The 18,167-nt window shown below is 50.3% G+C and overlaps 2 protein-coding genes across 4 annotated transcripts in view; both read left to right on the forward strand.

Annotated features, from left to right (window-relative positions):
• The window catches only part of NLRC5 (NLR family CARD domain containing 5), a 33,456-nt gene extending 26,259 nt beyond the window's left edge, over positions 1 to 7,197 (forward strand). The window contains exons 37-48 of the mRNA XM_064386811.1: positions 181 to 264; positions 749 to 832; positions 924 to 1,007; positions 1,667 to 1,750; positions 2,168 to 2,251; positions 3,088 to 3,171; positions 3,825 to 3,908; positions 4,666 to 4,749; positions 4,842 to 4,925; positions 5,428 to 5,511; positions 5,783 to 5,866; positions 6,247 to 7,197. Of these exons, the coding sequence (XP_064242881.1) occupies positions 181 to 264; positions 749 to 832; positions 924 to 1,007; positions 1,667 to 1,750; positions 2,168 to 2,251; positions 3,088 to 3,171; positions 3,825 to 3,908; positions 4,666 to 4,749; positions 4,842 to 4,925; positions 5,428 to 5,511; positions 5,783 to 5,866; positions 6,247 to 6,328 (1,006 nt within the window). The 3' untranslated portion in view covers positions 6,329 to 7,197. The remainder of the gene's footprint in view (positions 1 to 180; positions 265 to 748; positions 833 to 923; positions 1,008 to 1,666; positions 1,751 to 2,167; positions 2,252 to 3,087; positions 3,172 to 3,824; positions 3,909 to 4,665; positions 4,750 to 4,841; positions 4,926 to 5,427; positions 5,512 to 5,782; positions 5,867 to 6,246) is intronic.
• A 2,751-nt stretch (positions 7,198 to 9,948) lies between these two features.
• Positions 9,949 to 18,167, forward strand: part of CPNE2 (copine 2) — a 41,755-nt gene continuing 33,536 nt past the window's right edge. The window contains exon 1 of one of the 3 annotated variants that reach the window (XM_064387175.1): positions 9,949 to 10,104. The gene's annotated coding sequence lies outside the window, so the exon portion shown is untranslated. Of the gene's footprint in view, positions 10,105 to 10,217; positions 11,055 to 15,267; positions 15,427 to 18,167 lie in introns of those variants that run through there. The other 2 variants (XM_064387177.1, XM_064387176.1) reach the window with 2 other exon arrangements.

Genomic DNA, 18,167 nt, shown 5'->3' on the forward strand with positions numbered 1-18,167 from the left:
GGGACCTTTTCCACACATTTATTGTTTGTTCAATCCCCTGCACACAAGGGCTGTGGAAATCTCTCCACACTTGCTGGTCCCTGATGTCTGTGCTGTCTGGGATTTGGGATGGGGCAGTTTGCCTGTCAGTGGAGTAAACTCTGTCTCTAATCTCCTCATTTGATCCTTGCTGTTTTGCAGGCTGACCTCCTGCAGTGTTGCACCAGCTGGAATCGATTATTTGATCTCAGGCTTGCAGAGTTGCCAGGCCATTGAAGAACTCAAGTGAGTGTGCTGTTACCAGGCTGAGCAGGGGCTGCCAGCTCTTTCTAGAAGCTTTAGTTAAACTGCAGCCTCTCTTCTGCATGTACTGTGGACAGATGTGCTTTTCCTGATGGCTTCTGATAGGGAAGAAGGAACAATTATTTTATATTTGCAATGAACAGTGAGAGAGACCGAGATCAGTAGTCTGTGGCAGGGAATTCTAGTGGAGAATCAAATGTTTTGGCAGTGTTTTTTTTGCATGGATCTTGTGTCTTGTTGTTAGAGTGGCAGCTTGCTCCATGAGGGGCTGGGCTCTTGCTCCGGAGGTTTGGTATTTTATCAGAATCCAGACAGGTCCATTAGAATTGCATTAAAGAGCAAAACTGAAATTATTCACAGGGACTAGAACACACTCCCCCATTTCTCCCACTCTTGTTCTGCTGCCCTCTGTGCTGAGTGCTCACACCACTGCCCCTGGAGAGTTAATTGTTATTTCATCCTTCAGCCTGGGCTACATGAAACTCAGCAGTGCTGCCATCCCTGAGCTTGTGCTGGGGCTTTGTGAGATGCCATCCCTGAAAAGGTTCATGTAAGTATGTGACTGCAGCTCACTCTGGCCTGGCCTGGGATGCTGAGCAGCAGGAGCTAAATGTCCATTTTCCTGGGAATGCTGTTTCCAGCTTGAACCACAACAGCATTGGTGATGATGGCTGCTCCAGACTTGCAGAAGCCTTGAGGAAAATGCACAGCATGGAGGAAATCAAGTAAGTGTCTCCTTTCTGGCAGAAAGGTGACCACTAGTGCCAGCATTTGGAGAGAACCAGATGTGCTTGTACACAGTATTGTAACAAAGGCAGGGAGGCTGCAAATGCTTGTGTATGAGGTACCTTGGACTGGAGGAAATCAGAACTTGATGTTCAGAAGAGGAAACTTTGGTCTTGTCCCACTCTGCTGCAGTCATGTAGAAAATGGATTAAACTGAATTTAACTCTTCTCTGAGATGCAGAATAGGACCAGGACTCCCTTCTGTCCTGGGAGATCCTCAGGCCCAACATTTGTCTGAAAAGATCTATTCTGGAGCCAACCCCAGGCTCTGCTTTCTCCCTCTCTTGCCAGGTGCTGTCCATTCTCTGCTGTAGCAATTTGTAAAATAATAATCACCTGTCTTCATCCTGTTTTGCTATTCTGGCTGAAGTAATTTCCCACCTGTCAACAGGATCCAGTGGTTTTATTTGTTCTTTGCAATTTTTTAAATTCCTCATTAACACCTATTAATTTTCTGTGAGATAGTTGAGATAAACAGCTCTTTGATTCTGCTGGGAAGGCCCAAGGTGTCATCCAGCAAATGGGACACATTAAATAAGATCTTTGCTTTGCCTGCCATTTTCTTTTACAACACAAGCCTTCCATCTCTTCTTTAAAGTTTAAGCCACAACGAGATTGGAGATCCAGGCCTGCTAAATCTTGCTGCTGTTCTGCTGGAAATGCAAAACCTGCAGAAAATCGAGTGAGTCCCTTTGTTCTGGTTCAGCTATTTTGGTCATGGCCATGGCTGGTGGGGAAGCCTGTGTGGGAATCCCTGTGCAAGGCTGAGACATGGATTCAAATTGTTCCTTCTCCCAGGGAACAGAAATCAGAGCATCCAGGCTCTTTGTTAGGCTCAGCTCTTAGGGTAAACCTTGTAACATTTTGAAATGAAAAAAATGGAAGTGACTTGGAGCAAGAAAAGGAAGTTCCCAGTTCTGTCTGAGAGGGAAACTGCTCCTTCCCACAGGACCTGCAGGGCCGGGAGTTACTCAGCACTTGACAAAAGAACCTAAAAATCCTCAGAGGCCCCAGTCTCCCATCACAGCAGGCAAACAGTGAAATATCTTAACCTGGTACATTCTGGTTCTCATTTAGTCACTGAGAATCTCATGTTTAGCCTTTCAGGGAACTGCCCTAGTCCTGCTGGAGGGGAAAAGCTGATGGAAGCTCTTGCCCATTGCAAGCACATTAAGGAGTTACTGTAAGTGTGTAATTTCAAATATCCTTTTGGGAAGCTGGGCAAAAATCAAGGCACAGAAATCTGATATGGCTCCTATAAAGCCAAGATCAGTTTTACTACTTGATTCTTGTGAGAGCAGGGTAAAAACTCAGCTACACACCATAGAATTGTGTGGTGCTGGGTGTGGAAGTCTTGGGGATTGTCTTAAATTCCAAGACAATTGGAATTTCCAAGAACTGTGCAGACTGCATTAGTGGACTAATGGATTCCAGAGCTGAATTTGCAGGTTTATAGGCAGTGTCAGGAGCTGCTCAGTGCCTGTGTTGCCCAGGACATCACCATTAATCTGTGTGGCTGCAAAAATGGAGAGAAGTGGACAGACAAAGGCTTTACACAGTCAGATGTTCTATTCCAGACCAGTTTAAAGAACATATGTGCCCTGCCATATTAAATAAATGAAATTTAAAAACAACAAATAAAGAAAAGTTACAGATAAACTACTGGAACTGTCCTTGTAACCTTCTGATTATGGTGTGTGTACCAAGGGCACATATGAAAAAGTTCAATTTCAGTTCAACTCAGGTAACCCAGTCAGGAAGGGAGACAAGTGTGCTGCTGGGAGTGCAGCTCAGTTTTACTTTCCTGTTTAACTTCTGCTGCAGGATTTCAAAACCTCCTTGTTTCTTCCTCCCACCCTCAGAGTCCTTTGAATTGGGCACGTTAGGTGCTTTCAGCACAGTCCCAGGCACATGTGGGTGAGGAATGGGGGTCACACAGGTGAGGAATGGGGGTCACACAGGTGAGGAATGAGGCTCTGGACTTCACTGCCAGTAACATTTCACTCCTGCTTCTTCCAGACTGTCAAGGAATGGTTTTGGAGACAGGACAGCAGTGACACTTGCCCTCTGTCTGCCTCACATGGCCAACCTGAAGATCCTGCAGTAAGTGTCAGCCTCTGCCCCAGGCAGGCTGGATATCCTGGGAGTATGGGGATTGTTGAAAGGAGGAATGGGAAAAGGCATGGGCACTGGTTGTTTAGAGAGTAATTTCAGTGTCCCAGGATTGAGAAACCCTCCACAATTTCACATCAACTCTTCTTGCTTAATCCCTTGCAGCATTAGCTATAGAGATGAACCAGGAAGAGAATATACAGTAAAATAAGCCTTAAAATTGATTTTCAGTATGTTGGTTTCTGATGCCTCTGATGGAATGCAAGCATAAGGATGAGCATCTTTTATGGACCCTCACCTTTTTGTGCAGGCACCTCTGAGTCATTTATTTTCCCTGAACTCAGTGTTACTGTATTTTTAAAACTTTTGTGGGAGTCTTTCCAGGATTCTAACATGTAGGACTTTCTTGTACTGTTTTATAGTAACAAAGCCAGAAATTGGTGAGCTACAAGTGCTCACTGGGCTCAGTTAGCCTAGAGGCATCTCTTTCAGCCTGTGTCTAAGATGTCATCAAAAGATAACTTAGAAAAGCAATCCCAGTGGTAGGACACCATCTCTGGCTGGGTTCTTGGCAAGTAAAATATGAGCTTCTGTTACAGCTTTATTCCAAAATAATCCTGCAATGCTTATGTTTCCTTGGTTAGCTTCCAGAACAATAACATTGGGCAGGCAGGAGGGCTGGAGCTGGCCAGAGCCCTGGTGGTGTGTGGGCTGCTGGAAGAGATAAGGTAGGTCATGGCTGGTGCACTTGGGATGGTGCCAAACAAACCACAGGCTGGTTTGGGTTGGAAGGGACTTCTGATCATCACCTTGCTCCAATCCCCCTGCAATGGGCAGGTTTCTCCAAGCCCCATCCAGCCTGGCCTTGGACAATTCCAGGGATGGGATATCTACAGCTTCTCTGGGAAACCTGTGCCAGGGCTTCACCACACTCACAGGGAAGAATTTCTATTTCTTCCCAATATCCAATTTAATCCTTCCCTCAGCTTGAAGCTCATCCCCCTTGTCCTGGCTCTCCATGCCCTTGTCCAAAGGCTCTCTCTAGCTCCCTTGTAGTCCCTTTAGGTGTTGGAAAGTCTTCTTCCCATTTTCCCTTACTGTCATTTCCCCTCAGGTCACACCAGTCAGTAACTCCAGTTTTTGAGGTTTTTTATTTCCAGTTTCTCATGCCACACATGATGTGCTGCAGATCTGTCCTTCTTTGACACAGGCATAACCCCATATTTCTGTCTGCAGGCAATTCCCTGCTGCAGGGACTGAGTTGTGAGTTACAGCAGGGCTGTCACTCCCATTGCACCAAGCAGTGAATTGAATTAAAGTTGCTGTTTACCAATCTGGCTCATCCCTGCTGTCTGCAGAGTCCTCACTTAGTCTGGGTAGTAGTTATTAACTCGCTAGTTCACATGATTATGTTTTCATGGTGGCTTTTCTGTGACTCTACCTGCTTTTTCTGCACCACTCAAAGCTTTTCCATCCCTCTTACAGCCTATCAGAAAATGACCTTGGGGAGCAGAGTATCCATGCCCTGTCCAAGGGGCTGCCGTGCTTCAAACGCCTCCGCAGGATCGAGTGAGTGCTGGGGCAGGACGGGGTGCTGTGCTCCCCACAGCTCTGGCTCCAGCACACCGTGCCCTCTCTTTGCTCTCTCCCTGCTGCTCCAGCTTGAAATTCTGTGGAATCACTGATGATGCTTCGAAATCCCTCTCTCTGGGCTTCCAACAGTGCCCTTCCATGGAGGAGATCATGTGAGTGAGGGGATGGGTGGGGAGGCACGTCAGCACTCACAGGTCACTCTCATGTCAGTGTCTGCTCCTGTTTGGAAATGCAGGGCACTTCTCACTCTGCTGAGTACTTGTTAAAGTATTTTATAATACTTTCCACCAAGTACTTTTCGGTGGTAAATGTATCAGTAATTTACTAATTGATGAAATACACTGCTAAAAAATGTCATGGGGTAAAGCTGTGTGCTCAGCAGCCACTTCCATCTTTCACATCTCATTCCCTGGGCCTGCAGGACTCTGAGATAACCAGTCCACAGGCACTCCTTGGTGTCTTAACACGCATGGAAATATGTGGTGAAATGGAGGAAAATCCTCAAAATTAAGCTTGTAATCCAGGGGAATGTTCAGCTGTCATGATAAGAGGGTGATTAGCTCTTGCAAAAAGGCCAATCCACCTGGGGTACTGTCACAGTAGTGACACCAGCATTGGTCCAGACTCACAGCTGGGATTTCTTGTCTGCCTTAGACTGTCTTGGAATGCCCTTGGAGATGGAGGAGCCCGAGAGTTGGCCATTGCTCTCCCAAAGATGGAAAAGCTGAAGGTGTTAGAGTGAGTACAGCCCTGAGAAACACCCTGGGAAGGCTCATTTTTCTGTCATTCAGCCTTCAATCACAGGACTTGCAAAAAGGGGAGGTACTTTAGGAACAACAGGAAAGCTTCTGCAGTTTAAGTTCCATGCACCAAGGGCCAGCCTTGCCTGGCTGATACACTTGAATTAACACTTATTTTGCTTAAGGTGATTACAGCATGGGACAATTCAGCTGTTTCCCACTCTGGATTTGTTTGGGATTTCAAAATCCTCTTTTGGTTTTTAAAACAGCCTGGAGAAAAACCGCATTGGAGCCTGTGGGGCCACGAGGCTGGCAGAGGAACTTGCCACGTGCCCAGAAATCCAGTCCATCAGGTGAGCAGGTGTCACAGAGCTCTGTGGCTGGGTCTGGGCTCTGCAGGGAGAGGTCAGGGTGACAAGTGTGGGGACATGCCCCTGCTGCCCTGGGTTAGCTGGCAGGGAATAGGGTACTGCAGGGAATGCAGACACAAGGCAGGGAATCTGAGGGTTTTCTAGGACAGCTTCACCTCCTCAGAAAGTCCATGGGAAAAAAAGGAACTGAAAAGCTTGCTGGCTTTAAATGAGGCAAAAAAACGAAGACCAGGTTGTGTAATAGCCCCATCAGGAAGTTGCTGCATTTGTTCTTTAAAGTTTTCTTTCTCTCATTCCTTCTGGTTTCACTTCTGATGAACATCACCCTTGGTCCTGCAGTAACACCTTTGCTGTCCTTGCAGGCTGTGGGGCAATCCAGTGCCCAAGGGCCTTCCTGAGACTCTGACAAGCCAAGACCCAAGGCTGTGCTTCTCCTTCAACTAACAAAGAAGGCCCTTGGCCTAGCTAGGAGTTGCTCTGTCTGCTACTGCCCTCAAAACTGCACTGAAGAACCAGGAACTCAAAGTTCCTACAACTGAAAGCTGTAAATATTGGATCTTCCTTTGCTGCACTGAACCAATGTGGACACTGGGGTTTTTTTGTTTGGTTTGGATTTTTGTTTTGTTTGTTTCTGTTGGGGTTTTGTTTGTTTGTTTTGTTTCTTGTGATCTTTTATTGTACAGAAGAGAAAAATACTGTAAATAACTGCTGCTAAGCAGGCAGTATGGTATTCTTGGTAGAAAAGCACTGAAACTCTCTTCAAGAGAATAACTTTCCAGAAAGTCATTAGCAAATAGTGATAAGAATGCTTATGCACTGGACTTTATTTATTTATGTATTGCCCTACAATGAAAGGTTCACCATCACCTCCATCCAAGCTTCAAATTAGAAGCTCTTATTTTGAGGGAGGGGCAGTGAGTGACAGAAAAAACAGACGCCATAATTAAGTTCTCACACACAGTCACAGAAAAGCAGATATAAGGTTTTCTCAGAGCTGTGAGATTTTGGAGTCACCATCCCTGGAAGTGTTCAGAAAACGTGTGGATGTGGTCCTTGGATACATGTCTAGAGATGAACATGTTGATGCTGGGTAAGGGTTTGGCTCAGTGATCTTAGAGGTCTTTTCCAACCTTAACCCTTCCATGCTTGCATTATTCTAGGATGAGATGTATTTTCTCAGGCATTCAGAAAGCCAGCAGAGTATTTCATTATCCTTAATCAAGACTACAACACCCGCAGGGAGTTGTAGTAAAATACCCATCCTTTATTTTACATCCAGAGAATGTAAAAATAAATATTTAAGTCTTGTGGTGGATTTATTTATGGAATTTTGTTTGCAGCAGCGTTTGCCTGGGGAGATGTAACTGATCTGATTTGGGCAGGGCAGGCAGCTGGAATGAGAAAGAAATGCTGGCCCAGCAAATCTTTGGTCAACTGGCTGTGAGCAGGTGGTGCTGGTTATTCCTGGGGGAGCCACTGTCCCTATTTAGAGATCAGCATCATGTTTGTGACATAATGACGTGGTGGTGTAAAAGTGGGACATGTTTTGCAGAGACTACTCTGAAAAGGGTTTAAAAAAACAAAAACAAAGGAAAAAAGAGGTAGTGAAAATCCTCATCAGGTTATATACTTCAATGGAATGAGCCACTATCTCAGATCTAAACACTGCCACTTACAAAAACCTTCACCAAATGTGGTGAACTGATATGAGGAAGAAATTCTTCCCTATGAGGATGCCCAGAGCAGCTGTGGCTGCCCCATCCCTGGCAGTGTCCAAGGCTGGGTTGGCCAGAGCTTGGGGCAGCCTGGGACAGTGAGAGGTGTCTCTACCACAGCAGGGGGCTGGAACAAGATGATTTTTAAGCTCTCCTGCCACCCAAACTGTTCTATGATGAATGAGGTCTGAGGCTGCCCCTCTGCAGTGCCCCTGACTCCTGAAGTCCATCATGAGAATGCTCCTGCAGCTCTGCTCTTGTCCCAAGATATGAAAGGAGGGATTCTGAAATCCAACTGCACACCTGCATTCCTCGGGCTCTCCCCCAAATTCAGGGCTCAGTCTGACCCGAGAGAGTGGCCATCCCAACGGGAACCAGGGAAGGGAACTTGCAGGAACACACAGTGCATCTTTTCCAGAACACCAGGTGTCAGCAAAACCCCAAAAACGGGGAGAGGTTGTCTGCAATCCAGCGGTTCGGGACAAAAACGGGCTCTGTGCTGTATTTTATGTGCATTTTTTAAAAATCAGAGGTTTGGACCGAGTTGTACATGGCACACAACAACACCATGGGTCTGTGGCTCAATTCTTCCATGTGATGCCAAGGACTTCTGGGGCGTGCTTCCCATTTCCATTGTGCTTGCCATGTCCGTGCTCCAGCTGGTGCTCGTTTCTGAAAAGTTTCTGAGGGGAACTTGGGGGCTTTGTCCAATTTGGAGGGGTTAAATGTATCTTCTGGAATGCAGGAAGACGTGAGGCCATTAGGGATTGTGTGTGATGGCCGAAAAACAAACCAATTCCCAACCACCTAATTACTGCGGGCCATTTTTAGAGCTGTTACTATTAGGTTTCGGATTTATCATGGTCCAAAAATGGAAATGCAGCAGGACTCTCTGCACACCCCTATTGTTTCAGGCTGCCTGCAGTCTCTGGAAGACAATGTCTGAGCTAGTCAGTACTGGTTTCATACACAGAAGGCATTTTGCCCCCTGAGACCGGATCTTTAGAAAGAAGCACTGTGCTGTAAATAAACACGCTGCTGGAGGGCGGGAGGGAGCTGGGTTTTGTGCTGGGGAGCAGCTGGAGCCAGGCTGGGCCGGGCTCCTGCTCACCATGGTGGCAGCTCCAAAGAGCTGGAAACGCAGCCACGTTTCCTCTCTGCTAAAACCAGTTCCAGGTAGCCCTGAACCTGCTGTGACTTGGAGGCATCGTGCTGGCAGGAGAGAAAGCACAGGAAAATGTGATCTGGGAGAAAACAGGCATATTGGCATTTGTGAAATACCGTCTGCCTCTCCCTTTTCCCCTCTGAGTGACATTGTAAGCCTCAGGCAAGGAGGTAGGAGGGCAGGTCTGGCACAGACCCCACTTCTCCCACTGAATTCCTCTTTCAGGCACAACCTCATCCCTTTCTCTGATGGTTTCTGGTCACACAGCTCTTTACACAGAAAGAGCAGGGCTGCTCCTAAACCTTAGGCTCAGCTCTTGGTTGGGTGCCTGTGCTGAGCAGGAGCCCTGGTGACCCCTGAGCCTGTCCTGTGTCCACTCTTGGGGCTGGGACTGGGGCTGGCAGAGGGAGCACCTTGTGCAGGCTAAAAACTTGGTGCCTTAAAACTCCTATGCCTTCCACAGCTCAAACTGAAGGAGAAGAAACTATTCCAGCTGGGCAGGGGAATTTGGGAGTTGCTTATTTGCCTGTGATCTTCCAAAGCATGAGCAGAGCCCATAGCAAAGAGCTCTGATCAAATACAGATGGTTTATTTAATCAGCAGCCTGAGAGAGAGCCTTTCAGCCTTATTACCATATCTCTACATCAAAAATGTCTCTATAGATATCCTGGCGAGCTGAAGATGTGTCCACCAAGGGCTGGGTGAGGTTGCTGGGGTCAGCCCAGGGTGGTACCAGCCTTGAAGGGAGCACAGGCCAGCTCCTTGGGGTGATGGGTGGCTGTGACACTGGCCAGCCCTGTGGCCAACCCTTCAGGTCTGAGCCGTGCACTTGGGGCCTGCTTCTTTTCCTTCTTTATCCCTCTTTTCCCACGGTAAGCAGAATCAGTGGGACATGCTCCAGGCCTGGATGATTTCAGCACCAGGAGCACCCACACAGGCTGGGCAGGGAAAACCTTGCTTACACCCAAACAGCACAAAACCCAGTGCTTTTCCCTAAAAGTGATGAGCGTTGATCCAACAAAGTTATATCTTCCCTTAGATTTGAATGCATACCATGGAAAATTATTTTATATATATATAGGCTGTTTTTAAGATATTTTTTTTTTCTCCAAACAGCGAAGCAAAAGCAGCCAGGGAAGAAGTTTTGGGTTGGATCCTTTTTTTTTTTTTAAATCAGAAGCGGCTGATGCTCGTTCCGGGCGGGGGGAGCGGAGCCCGCCCCTCGCCGCCGCCGCCCGGGGCGGGTGGGCGGTGATGGCGAGGGGCGGGCGCGGCCGTGCGGAGCTTCTGAGCCCGCAGCCCCGCGGGAGCGGCTCGGCCCGGCCCGGCCCGGCCCGGCGGTGAGTACCGGGGTGCCCCGGGGATAACGGGATCGGCCGCCGTGCCCCGGCTGGGTGGCGGCAGAGCGGATAGTGCGCGGGGAGGGTGGCGCTGGCCGGGACAGCGAAACACCGCTGGCAGCCGCGGGATGGGGACCTGCAGGGTGATGTCCCCCACTGGCTCGTGCCGGGGTGTGTGGTGGCGCTTCTGCCCTCTGTCCTTTTGGACAGACCCTCCATGCCCTGGGACAGACCCTCCCTCCTCTGAGACACACCTTTGGTTCCTCGACCGTCCCCCAGGACCATCCCCTGTCACTTTACGCTCCCCTTCCCCAGCTCAGCTCCCTCCATCCATGCACGGTGTGGAAGTTGTGCTGCTCCCACTCTCTGCGTGTCTGTATCCACTTCTAAGGAAGTCAGCTGGGTATGCGACCCCCAAGCAAATGCCAGGGCCTGGCGGCTTCACTCCCCGAGCCTGGGGTTATTTGTAGGGTTTTTTGGGGGGGACTGCTGCAAGCCCCTCTCCCTATCCTCTGGCATTGAGTCCAGGGGGATCTGGCGAGTTGGAGGCTGAGGAATCAGAGTCGCTTCTTCAGGAGCTGTTTGCAGCCCGATGCTGCTCCAGCTGGAGATGATCTCCTTCGTGCCATGCGTTTTGGGGGCACTGGGAGGGTTTCTGCTCACGGATGTGCTGCCTCTCTCTCCTCTGTGCCCAGCAAGACGCTTTGTTCTCTGAGCAAGAGGCGAGCGGAGCGTTTCCTCAGCAGTGTGAGGGTGCTGGGAGGATGGCAGGCAGGGAGGTGTTTTCCTCTCAGCTCTGCCAGCCTGAAGACCTGATGCAATAAGTCTTTGTGTGAGTAACCCTAATTTAGGCAAGTGGCTGGAGTAAAGCCAGCAGGGCTGGAGGACTTGGTGGGCAAACACACCCTTTGGAGCTGGTCACCACAAGGAGGGTGGAACAGGAAACAGAGGTGAGTAGAGGGCTGAGCCTCGGTGGCAGAAACATCTCTGAAGGGCTGGGTCCTTGCTGCTGACTCCCCAGAGTGTGAGCTGCTTTGTGGAGAGGAATTGGGAGGATCCTCCTGAACCTCGAGAACCAGGTTTGAACCTCCTGGCCATACACCTGAACCTCATTGGAAAAGCTGGAGTTGCGAGCACAGCCCAGGTGTGCCCAGTTCTGATCCTGCTCCCCTGTCACCTGCATCAGCCTCCTCGAGCCAGCCCAGGTACTGGGGCCTCTGATACCACTGTGCTTCTCTGGAGTCAGAAAATTATTTATTATCAGCCAGAAATAGCCTTCCACCAAAGCCCGTTGGGGGCAGGGAAGGGAGAGATGGGAGGAGGAAGGCTGGGAACAAAAGCTCGGGGCATGTGGAAAGGAGTTGTTTGGAAGAACGCAGCCAGTGGAGGATGTTTTCCTGTAGCTGTCTTGGGGAAATGCTGCATTTGCTTTGGTTACAGCTGTGTCATAGCCTGGGACATACGTTTTCTGGTGATGTTTGTTTTTCTTTCCCTGCTGTTGCTGCTGGAGCATCCTGACTGGGATAAAGTGGAGGGAAGGAGTAAGGGCATCTAGTGAGGTAACAAATGTCCCCAGATTTCATCTTCCTGTGGTGTAGGCAACCTCTAGCCCCTGCCTTGGGCAGACACGCAGTCCTGGAGCTGCTCCCTTAGAGCCAACGCTGTCCCCAGCCCCAGGGGATGGAGTTTGCCAGCAGCCTGCCTCTGCTGGCACTGTTGGCATGTGCCCTGCTGTTCCCAGGACCTGCTTGGTCAGGAGCACAGCTTGTATCTCTTGCAGGGGCTGCAGACACTGCCCTGGTGCAGTGTGAGGGTGGGCAGGGTTATCCAGCTGCTTCTCCCTCCCTGCTGCCCTGTGAGCTCCAGCTGAAGGGAGCCGAGATCCTGAGGATCAACATGTGGTGTCCTGGGGACATCCTTGCTCCCAGGGTCTGTGCTGGGGGACAGCAAGGGGTCCATGTTGGTTGCTGACAAGCTGTTGTGAAGCTGTTGCTTATCAGGGTTAAACAGCCCCAGTGTGTGGCCAGTCTGTGCTGTAGGAGGGGCCCTGGACCCCAGGAGCTGGGGATTCCAGTGTGGAAAAATCCTTTTTGGATTCAGCTGCTGGAGCTGAGCTGTGGATGAAGATGCTCTTTGCCTTAGGGGGATACATCAGCTGCACAGCCCTTGGCAGTCCTTGATTCTGCTCCTCTTGCAGCGATCCCCCTCCCTCAGCCCAAAGCTCTGGGATTTTCGGGTGCTGGAGCAGCCTGCAGCTGCCCAGCTGTGTGCTGGAATTGCAGCAGCTTTGTTTGCCTTTCAGCAGTCTCAGTGTGGTGCACGAGGAGTCTGGGAGGAACAACTCCTGCTCCTGTTGCACTTGGTGGAAAGAGTTTTCCCCTGGCTCCAGTGGAAAGCCCTGCCTGGGGGGAGCTGGCCGGGGCCGCTCGCGCCACCGTAAAGCAGGGCTTGTTCTCCGGGAGCCGTCGGAGCGCTGGGAACAAAATTCCAGGTTAATTGGTGAAAAAGCAACTCTCGCAGCCTCCTGTCCGGGTCCAGGGCTGCCAGCTCTCATAAGGAACTCTTTATGTGAGAACCTTGGCTGGTGTTCAGAGCCAGGGTGGGGGGATAGAAGGAAAGGTAAATTTTCTGGTGCAGTGGAGCCGCCTGGCATTTGAAATAGTGCTCCTGGCAGGATGCAGAACCCACAAAACAGTGTGAAGAAAAAAAAGAATTGAACACTTCCCCACCCTTTCTGCCCCTGAAATCTTACGGTTTGTCTTTTAAACCTCTGTAAAATATTTGTTGAAGGACCTGAGTCATCACTTTTTGCTGCTTTGGCTCAGTTTCCTGGCTGCTGGCTTTGCATGGTTACTCGTTTGGATCATGGGAGGAGGGGAAAAACTAATTCCCAAGAACTCAGGTGAGTTTGGAGAGCGTAACATTGTTGTTAAAATGCCAGAAAAACAAACGAGTGTAGAATTCAGCAAGAAGGGCTCCAATTTTATTTATCTGCTGCTTTTGCTAAGGCCTTGTGTTTGGGAGCTGTCATATTTTCTGCCTGTAGCCAGCAGGAAAAATCTTGTGTCTAAAATAGTCGCCTTCCTCCCAGCCCTGGATTTTCCATCATCACGTGATTCCAGAAGCTGAGGATTTAGGAAGAAACATCAGCTGTCATGAGGCTGATTTTAAAAATGATACAAGCTGGGAATACAAGTTTTGCTATTAAACAAGTCCAGTGCTGTGCAACCATTTAAACCCAGCCTGATATTCCCTCGAGCGGTGTCTAAAGCTGCTGAGAAGGGGTCGAGAATTAGTCAGACGTCATTCTCACAAACCACAGCATTTTTGTCTCGCTGGCACACAATTCTGTCTCAGGGTGAAGCTTCACACATCAAGTGGCAGCATCTCTCTGCTGCAAAGCAGGCCAAAAAAATTAAAATTCTGTGGGAAAATGTTGGATCTTAGTGATGAAAATCCCGTTTGCGAAGGGGAAGGGATGGGGGGCTCTGAGAGGTGGGATGGAAGGGAGGGGGAAAGGTGGCTCCAGCCATGGGGACATCAGTGTCCCCTTGTCTCTGCATGACTTGGTGTCCCAGTGCAGACGAGCATTGCACATAAATATCCGTGAATTAATATTTATTTCTCTTATCAGCTCTGAAGCACTGGTTGCTTTAGGGATGAAATGGTGCATGGGATGGAGGGACCTGCACAGCTGCCTGCTGCTGGGGCTGTTCTGGCTGACATGAGGTTAGGCTGGCATGCAGTGAGGTCCAAAAGCAGTTAAAGATATTTCTGATCACATAAATGATGAATTTTTTTTTTCTTCCCCTCTCACATGTGATAGATGGTGTTGGCTGGGAATAGGAATCCAATTAAGATTCAGAAAGCCAGCATTTTTGCTTTCAATGGCATAGGAAAGTGGTTAATAAGTTAAACAGCCTGTTACATACATGGTGTATAGTTAGGGTGTGGGAAGTTCCCTCTGCACCTGCAAGGGAGCCCTGCTGGCTGCGTGTCCTTTGCAGCCCAGCCCTGATCCTTTACATTCCATAGGGCCTGCCTTTAATTAAGTCCATTTTTTCCTCCAAATCCAGTTTTGAAACAGATCTATCCTCCCTTCCTTGTGAGTGTGCCCAGCTTTCCTATGGCTGCTGCAGGATGGGGCAGGGAATTTTTAATACTGGAAGCTAAAATGTGCCCCGAGTGCCTTGTCCTGCCTTGCTGCATCTCCTGGTTTGCGTCTCCTTGTTTGTCCCACCTGGATCAGGTGTCTGACAAGAGCATCGCTGCCCTGGGCAGGCAGGAGGTTGGTGTTTGGCATTTCCCTGTGTCGGACAGAGGCTCCCACGGGTGCTGCCTGGGGCTGCTCCCGCAGGACCGAGCCTCCCCGGTGGAAGGCAGAGTGGATTTGTGCCAGGGACAGAACCTTCCCCGGGGTCCGCCTCGTGGGGCGGCTGTGTGCAGGGCTTGATGCCACCGCCACGATTCACGGTGACATCACGATGTTTTCTGCCCTGAATCACACATTTCCCTAAACTGAGCCCCAGAGGAAACTCGTAGCCAAGCGAAAATGTGCAGCCCTTCCCGGCGTGTGTGAGCCAGATACGTGCGTGCCCGTGGATTCGGGAATGGGCTCTGCCCGTGCGGCTCGGGCACCGCTCCGTGCCCCGAGCAGGGGCAGCTCTGCCCCCTCGCCTCGCCCTGCTGCTTCTCTGCCCTTTGTCCTGGCTGAGCAGCCAGCCTGGAAAGCGGATCTGTGAGCAGGGCAAGCCTGGAACTCATCCCTGGGTCTGTGAGCAGGGCACGGGTCTGCGGGCCGGCAGGGCTGGCACCGGGGTGGGCTCTGCCCCCTGCACACCGCCCCGTGCAGCCCAGGGAAGCACAGCCCCTGTTTGCTCTCCGGCTTTGAGGAAGGACTTTTTCCTGTGGTGTTGCCTTTTTTTTTTTTCCTTTTTTTCTTTTTTTTTTTTAATTTTTTAAATTTATTTTAAAATTTTTAATTTTTTTATTTTTTTCCCTTTTTCTTTTATTTTCCCTATTTTTTCCCTTTTCCCCCTTTTTTTCTTTTTTCCCCTTTTTTTTCTTTTTTTCCCCCCTTTTTTTTTTTATTTTTCTTTTTTCTTTTTTTTTTTCTTTTTTCCCCTCCACTTTGTGACTTTCTGAGCACACCCCCAGCCCTGCGGCTCCTCCCGGCCCGTGTCACCAGCGGTGCTCGCTGTCCCCACGTCACCGCGGGGTGTGGAGGAGCGGGTTTTGCTTTCGTTTGCCAGCCTGGAGCCCTCGGCTCTGCGACGACGCTGAGGATTGCGGAAACACCTCAGCCCTCGTGATTTCCCCTCGGTAAGTAGGTTTAGATACTTTGGGGGACATTTTCAGACTTTGTAGAGGGTTGGAGAACAAATTTGCTCTTTGCTCCCCAGCGCCAGGGCAGGCTCTGCCCGGAGCTTTCTCCATGCCAGAAGCACATAAAGGTGTTTGGTTTTCCTCTCCCCTCCCTGGCTTGCTGAGATTCCAGTTTTGGTGTCTGTGCGGCTGTGAGCCCTCCCTGAGGAGCTGGCTCCATCCTCTGCGGTGGCCGGGCAGTGGCTGCGCCCTGCGCTTGCACAGGGACCGGCTTTCACCCCGCAGGGATGCTGGCACAGCGGCTCTTGCCTTCCCCGGTGCCCTCTGGCAGCTCAGCTCAGCTCCAGGATGGCTGCTGGGGGCAGAGCAGCCCCAGGTCCTGCTCAGATGGAGGAAGCAGCCAGGGTGGCAAGCTGGTGGTCACGGGGGGACCTTGGGACAGTGGTCAGGGCAGGGAGCAGGGATACAGGGCAGGAGGAGTCACTGCCACCCTGCCATCCTTCAGTGTGAGCAGGCTCTTCCCTGATGCCGCTGCCTGCTGGAGTCCAGCAGCTGCTGTGCCACCTGAGGGGATGGCAGAGGCTGCTGGAGGTGGTGGGTCCGTGCTGGACATCAGCAGTGGCTGTCTCAGCTCTGTGCTGGGCACGGGAAACTGCCCTGGAGCTGCTCTTCAGGGGATGATATTTTCAAACTTATTTGAGCCACTTTGGGGGTGTCCAGCTCTGGCTCCACAGGGCTTGCCTTGGAGTTTTCGTATGATTTGTGACTCCCAGGTTACCTCAGGTGACTTCTCAGGGCTCTGCTGGTCCTCAGCCCCTGGAGAAGCTTTGCTGGGTGCTGCCCATGTGCTGCTTGGTGCAGCTGCTTGGGGATTCAGCAAGGTGCCCTCACTGGCACCAAACCTGCACAGAGCTGGTGGCTGAGAGCTTTTCTGCGGACAGCAGGGGCCTGAGAGGAGCTGTGGGTGGGGATGGCCCAGGAGTGAACTGGAGAAGCAGTCGCTGTCACACCAGGGGCCACCAGCCCTTGGGAGGGAATTTTGCAGTGCTGCTGTGAGGAGCTCAGCTGTCAGCAGCAGCAGCATTGTCTGTTGTAGCCCATCAGGGACAGTTTCCATCAGGAAGGGTTCATTGGAGATATCACTTTATTAGGTTGCCCTGAAACCCTTTGTCCTTCTGTACCAGGCACCAAAGTGTCTCAGTGCAGTCTCCTTGGCTTCCAGCAGGCAGGACTGTGGGACCTGTGCTTCAGGCTGGAAACAAGAGACCTGCCTGGGCATCTCTGTCTGCTGGGTCTGCCCCAAATCTCTGTGAGGATTTGAGCTCAGTCCCAGCCGTGCTGCTGTGCTGGGATGCTCAGAGGCAGTTTTCAGCCTTTCCCTGCCCCGTGGGAGAGATGAAGGTCCTCTGGCAGTGGCAGGTACCCAAGGAGTGTCTACAGGGATGTACCAAGCACCCCCTTTCTGCCTCCCAGCCTGCTCCCCTGTGGCTGGGGACCAGCAGCAGGGTGCTGTGGACATGACTGATTGCACCTGTGTGCAGAAGGTACAGAGGCTGCTGAAAGGTGCAAGCTGGGAATCCACTGAACTGCCTGCATGGGACTCAGAGGCAAATGTTCTTGCTTTGTGAAAGAATTCTGGAGATGGCTCTGTGTGTCAGCAGGAGAGGGGACAGTGGCCACTGTGAGTTGTGGTGCTGTGGGGAGCTGCCTCGGGTGTCCATTGCAGTGCATCCCAGCTTTTCCTGGTGTCTCCAGCTCCATGTGTCCTGGCTGTTTCAGCTTTTCTGCTGCTCTGGGCAACCAGTTTCTGTATCCTCACACTCCTCTCCTGCTTCAATCTGATGACAGCCTGTTTTCACCTGCCCCTAATCCTCCCTCAGGTACTGCTGCTCTCCCTCTGTGTCTCCACTGCCTGTTAGATCAGATATGTCATTTATGACAACCCCAATTTACCTGTTTAATACTCCTCTCTCATTTTTGCCTTCCTGAAAGGAATTTTGCTCCTACAATTGCAGTAGGCTGTAGTAGGACAGTCTTAGTGGGGAAACAGTCACAGGTGACTTTTGTGGGCTGTTACAGAAATCATGGATCATCCCAAAGAAGGATCTCCTGTTCCCTGAAATGGACACATCAGAATTTTTCATGGTATCACTGCTGGGTGTCGGTACTTCTGTGTCTGTTTCAAATATGCCTGGTATTGGCCATGAAAATGAATTATTTCTTTAATGAGAGGAGATCACTGAATTTAGGGCACTATTAAGATTGAGTCCATCCCCCTTCCAAAAGTTTTACCTAATCCACTGCTTTATTTTTTCCCCTCTGTTTTTTCTTGTTAAAGCTTAACACAGAACTTCAGCATGGCCTGAGGAACTGCTGCTCGTGAGGATGCTCTTCTGCAGAGGGAGGGGGCACCTCTTCAGTCATGAGTTACTTTGCAAACAGATATCTCCTTCCCCTCTTTCCCTTTCAGATAAGAGAGGAAATAAAGCTCCCAGGTTTTTCTGCTCACCCTTTTACACTTCATAAAAGTGATTTTGCTTTCTGCTGTAGAGATTGGGGCGCCTGGGATAAGACTCTGCTCTGGGACTGCTAGATATTCTTAGATATTCAGGGCAGCCTCAGGGCAGCCCCAGAACTTGTGCATGACCCCAGCCACTGGGAAAAACCCACTTCTCTGTGGGTTGTTGTGAACATGGAACAGCTTGGAAGTGACCAGGCCATGGAGAAGAAAAGTTCTT

The sequence above is a fragment of the Passer domesticus genome, chromosome 12 (genome assembly GCF_036417665.1).
Source record: "Passer domesticus isolate bPasDom1 chromosome 12, bPasDom1.hap1, whole genome shotgun sequence".
Taxonomy (NCBI): domain Eukaryota; kingdom Metazoa; phylum Chordata; class Aves; order Passeriformes; family Passeridae; genus Passer; species Passer domesticus.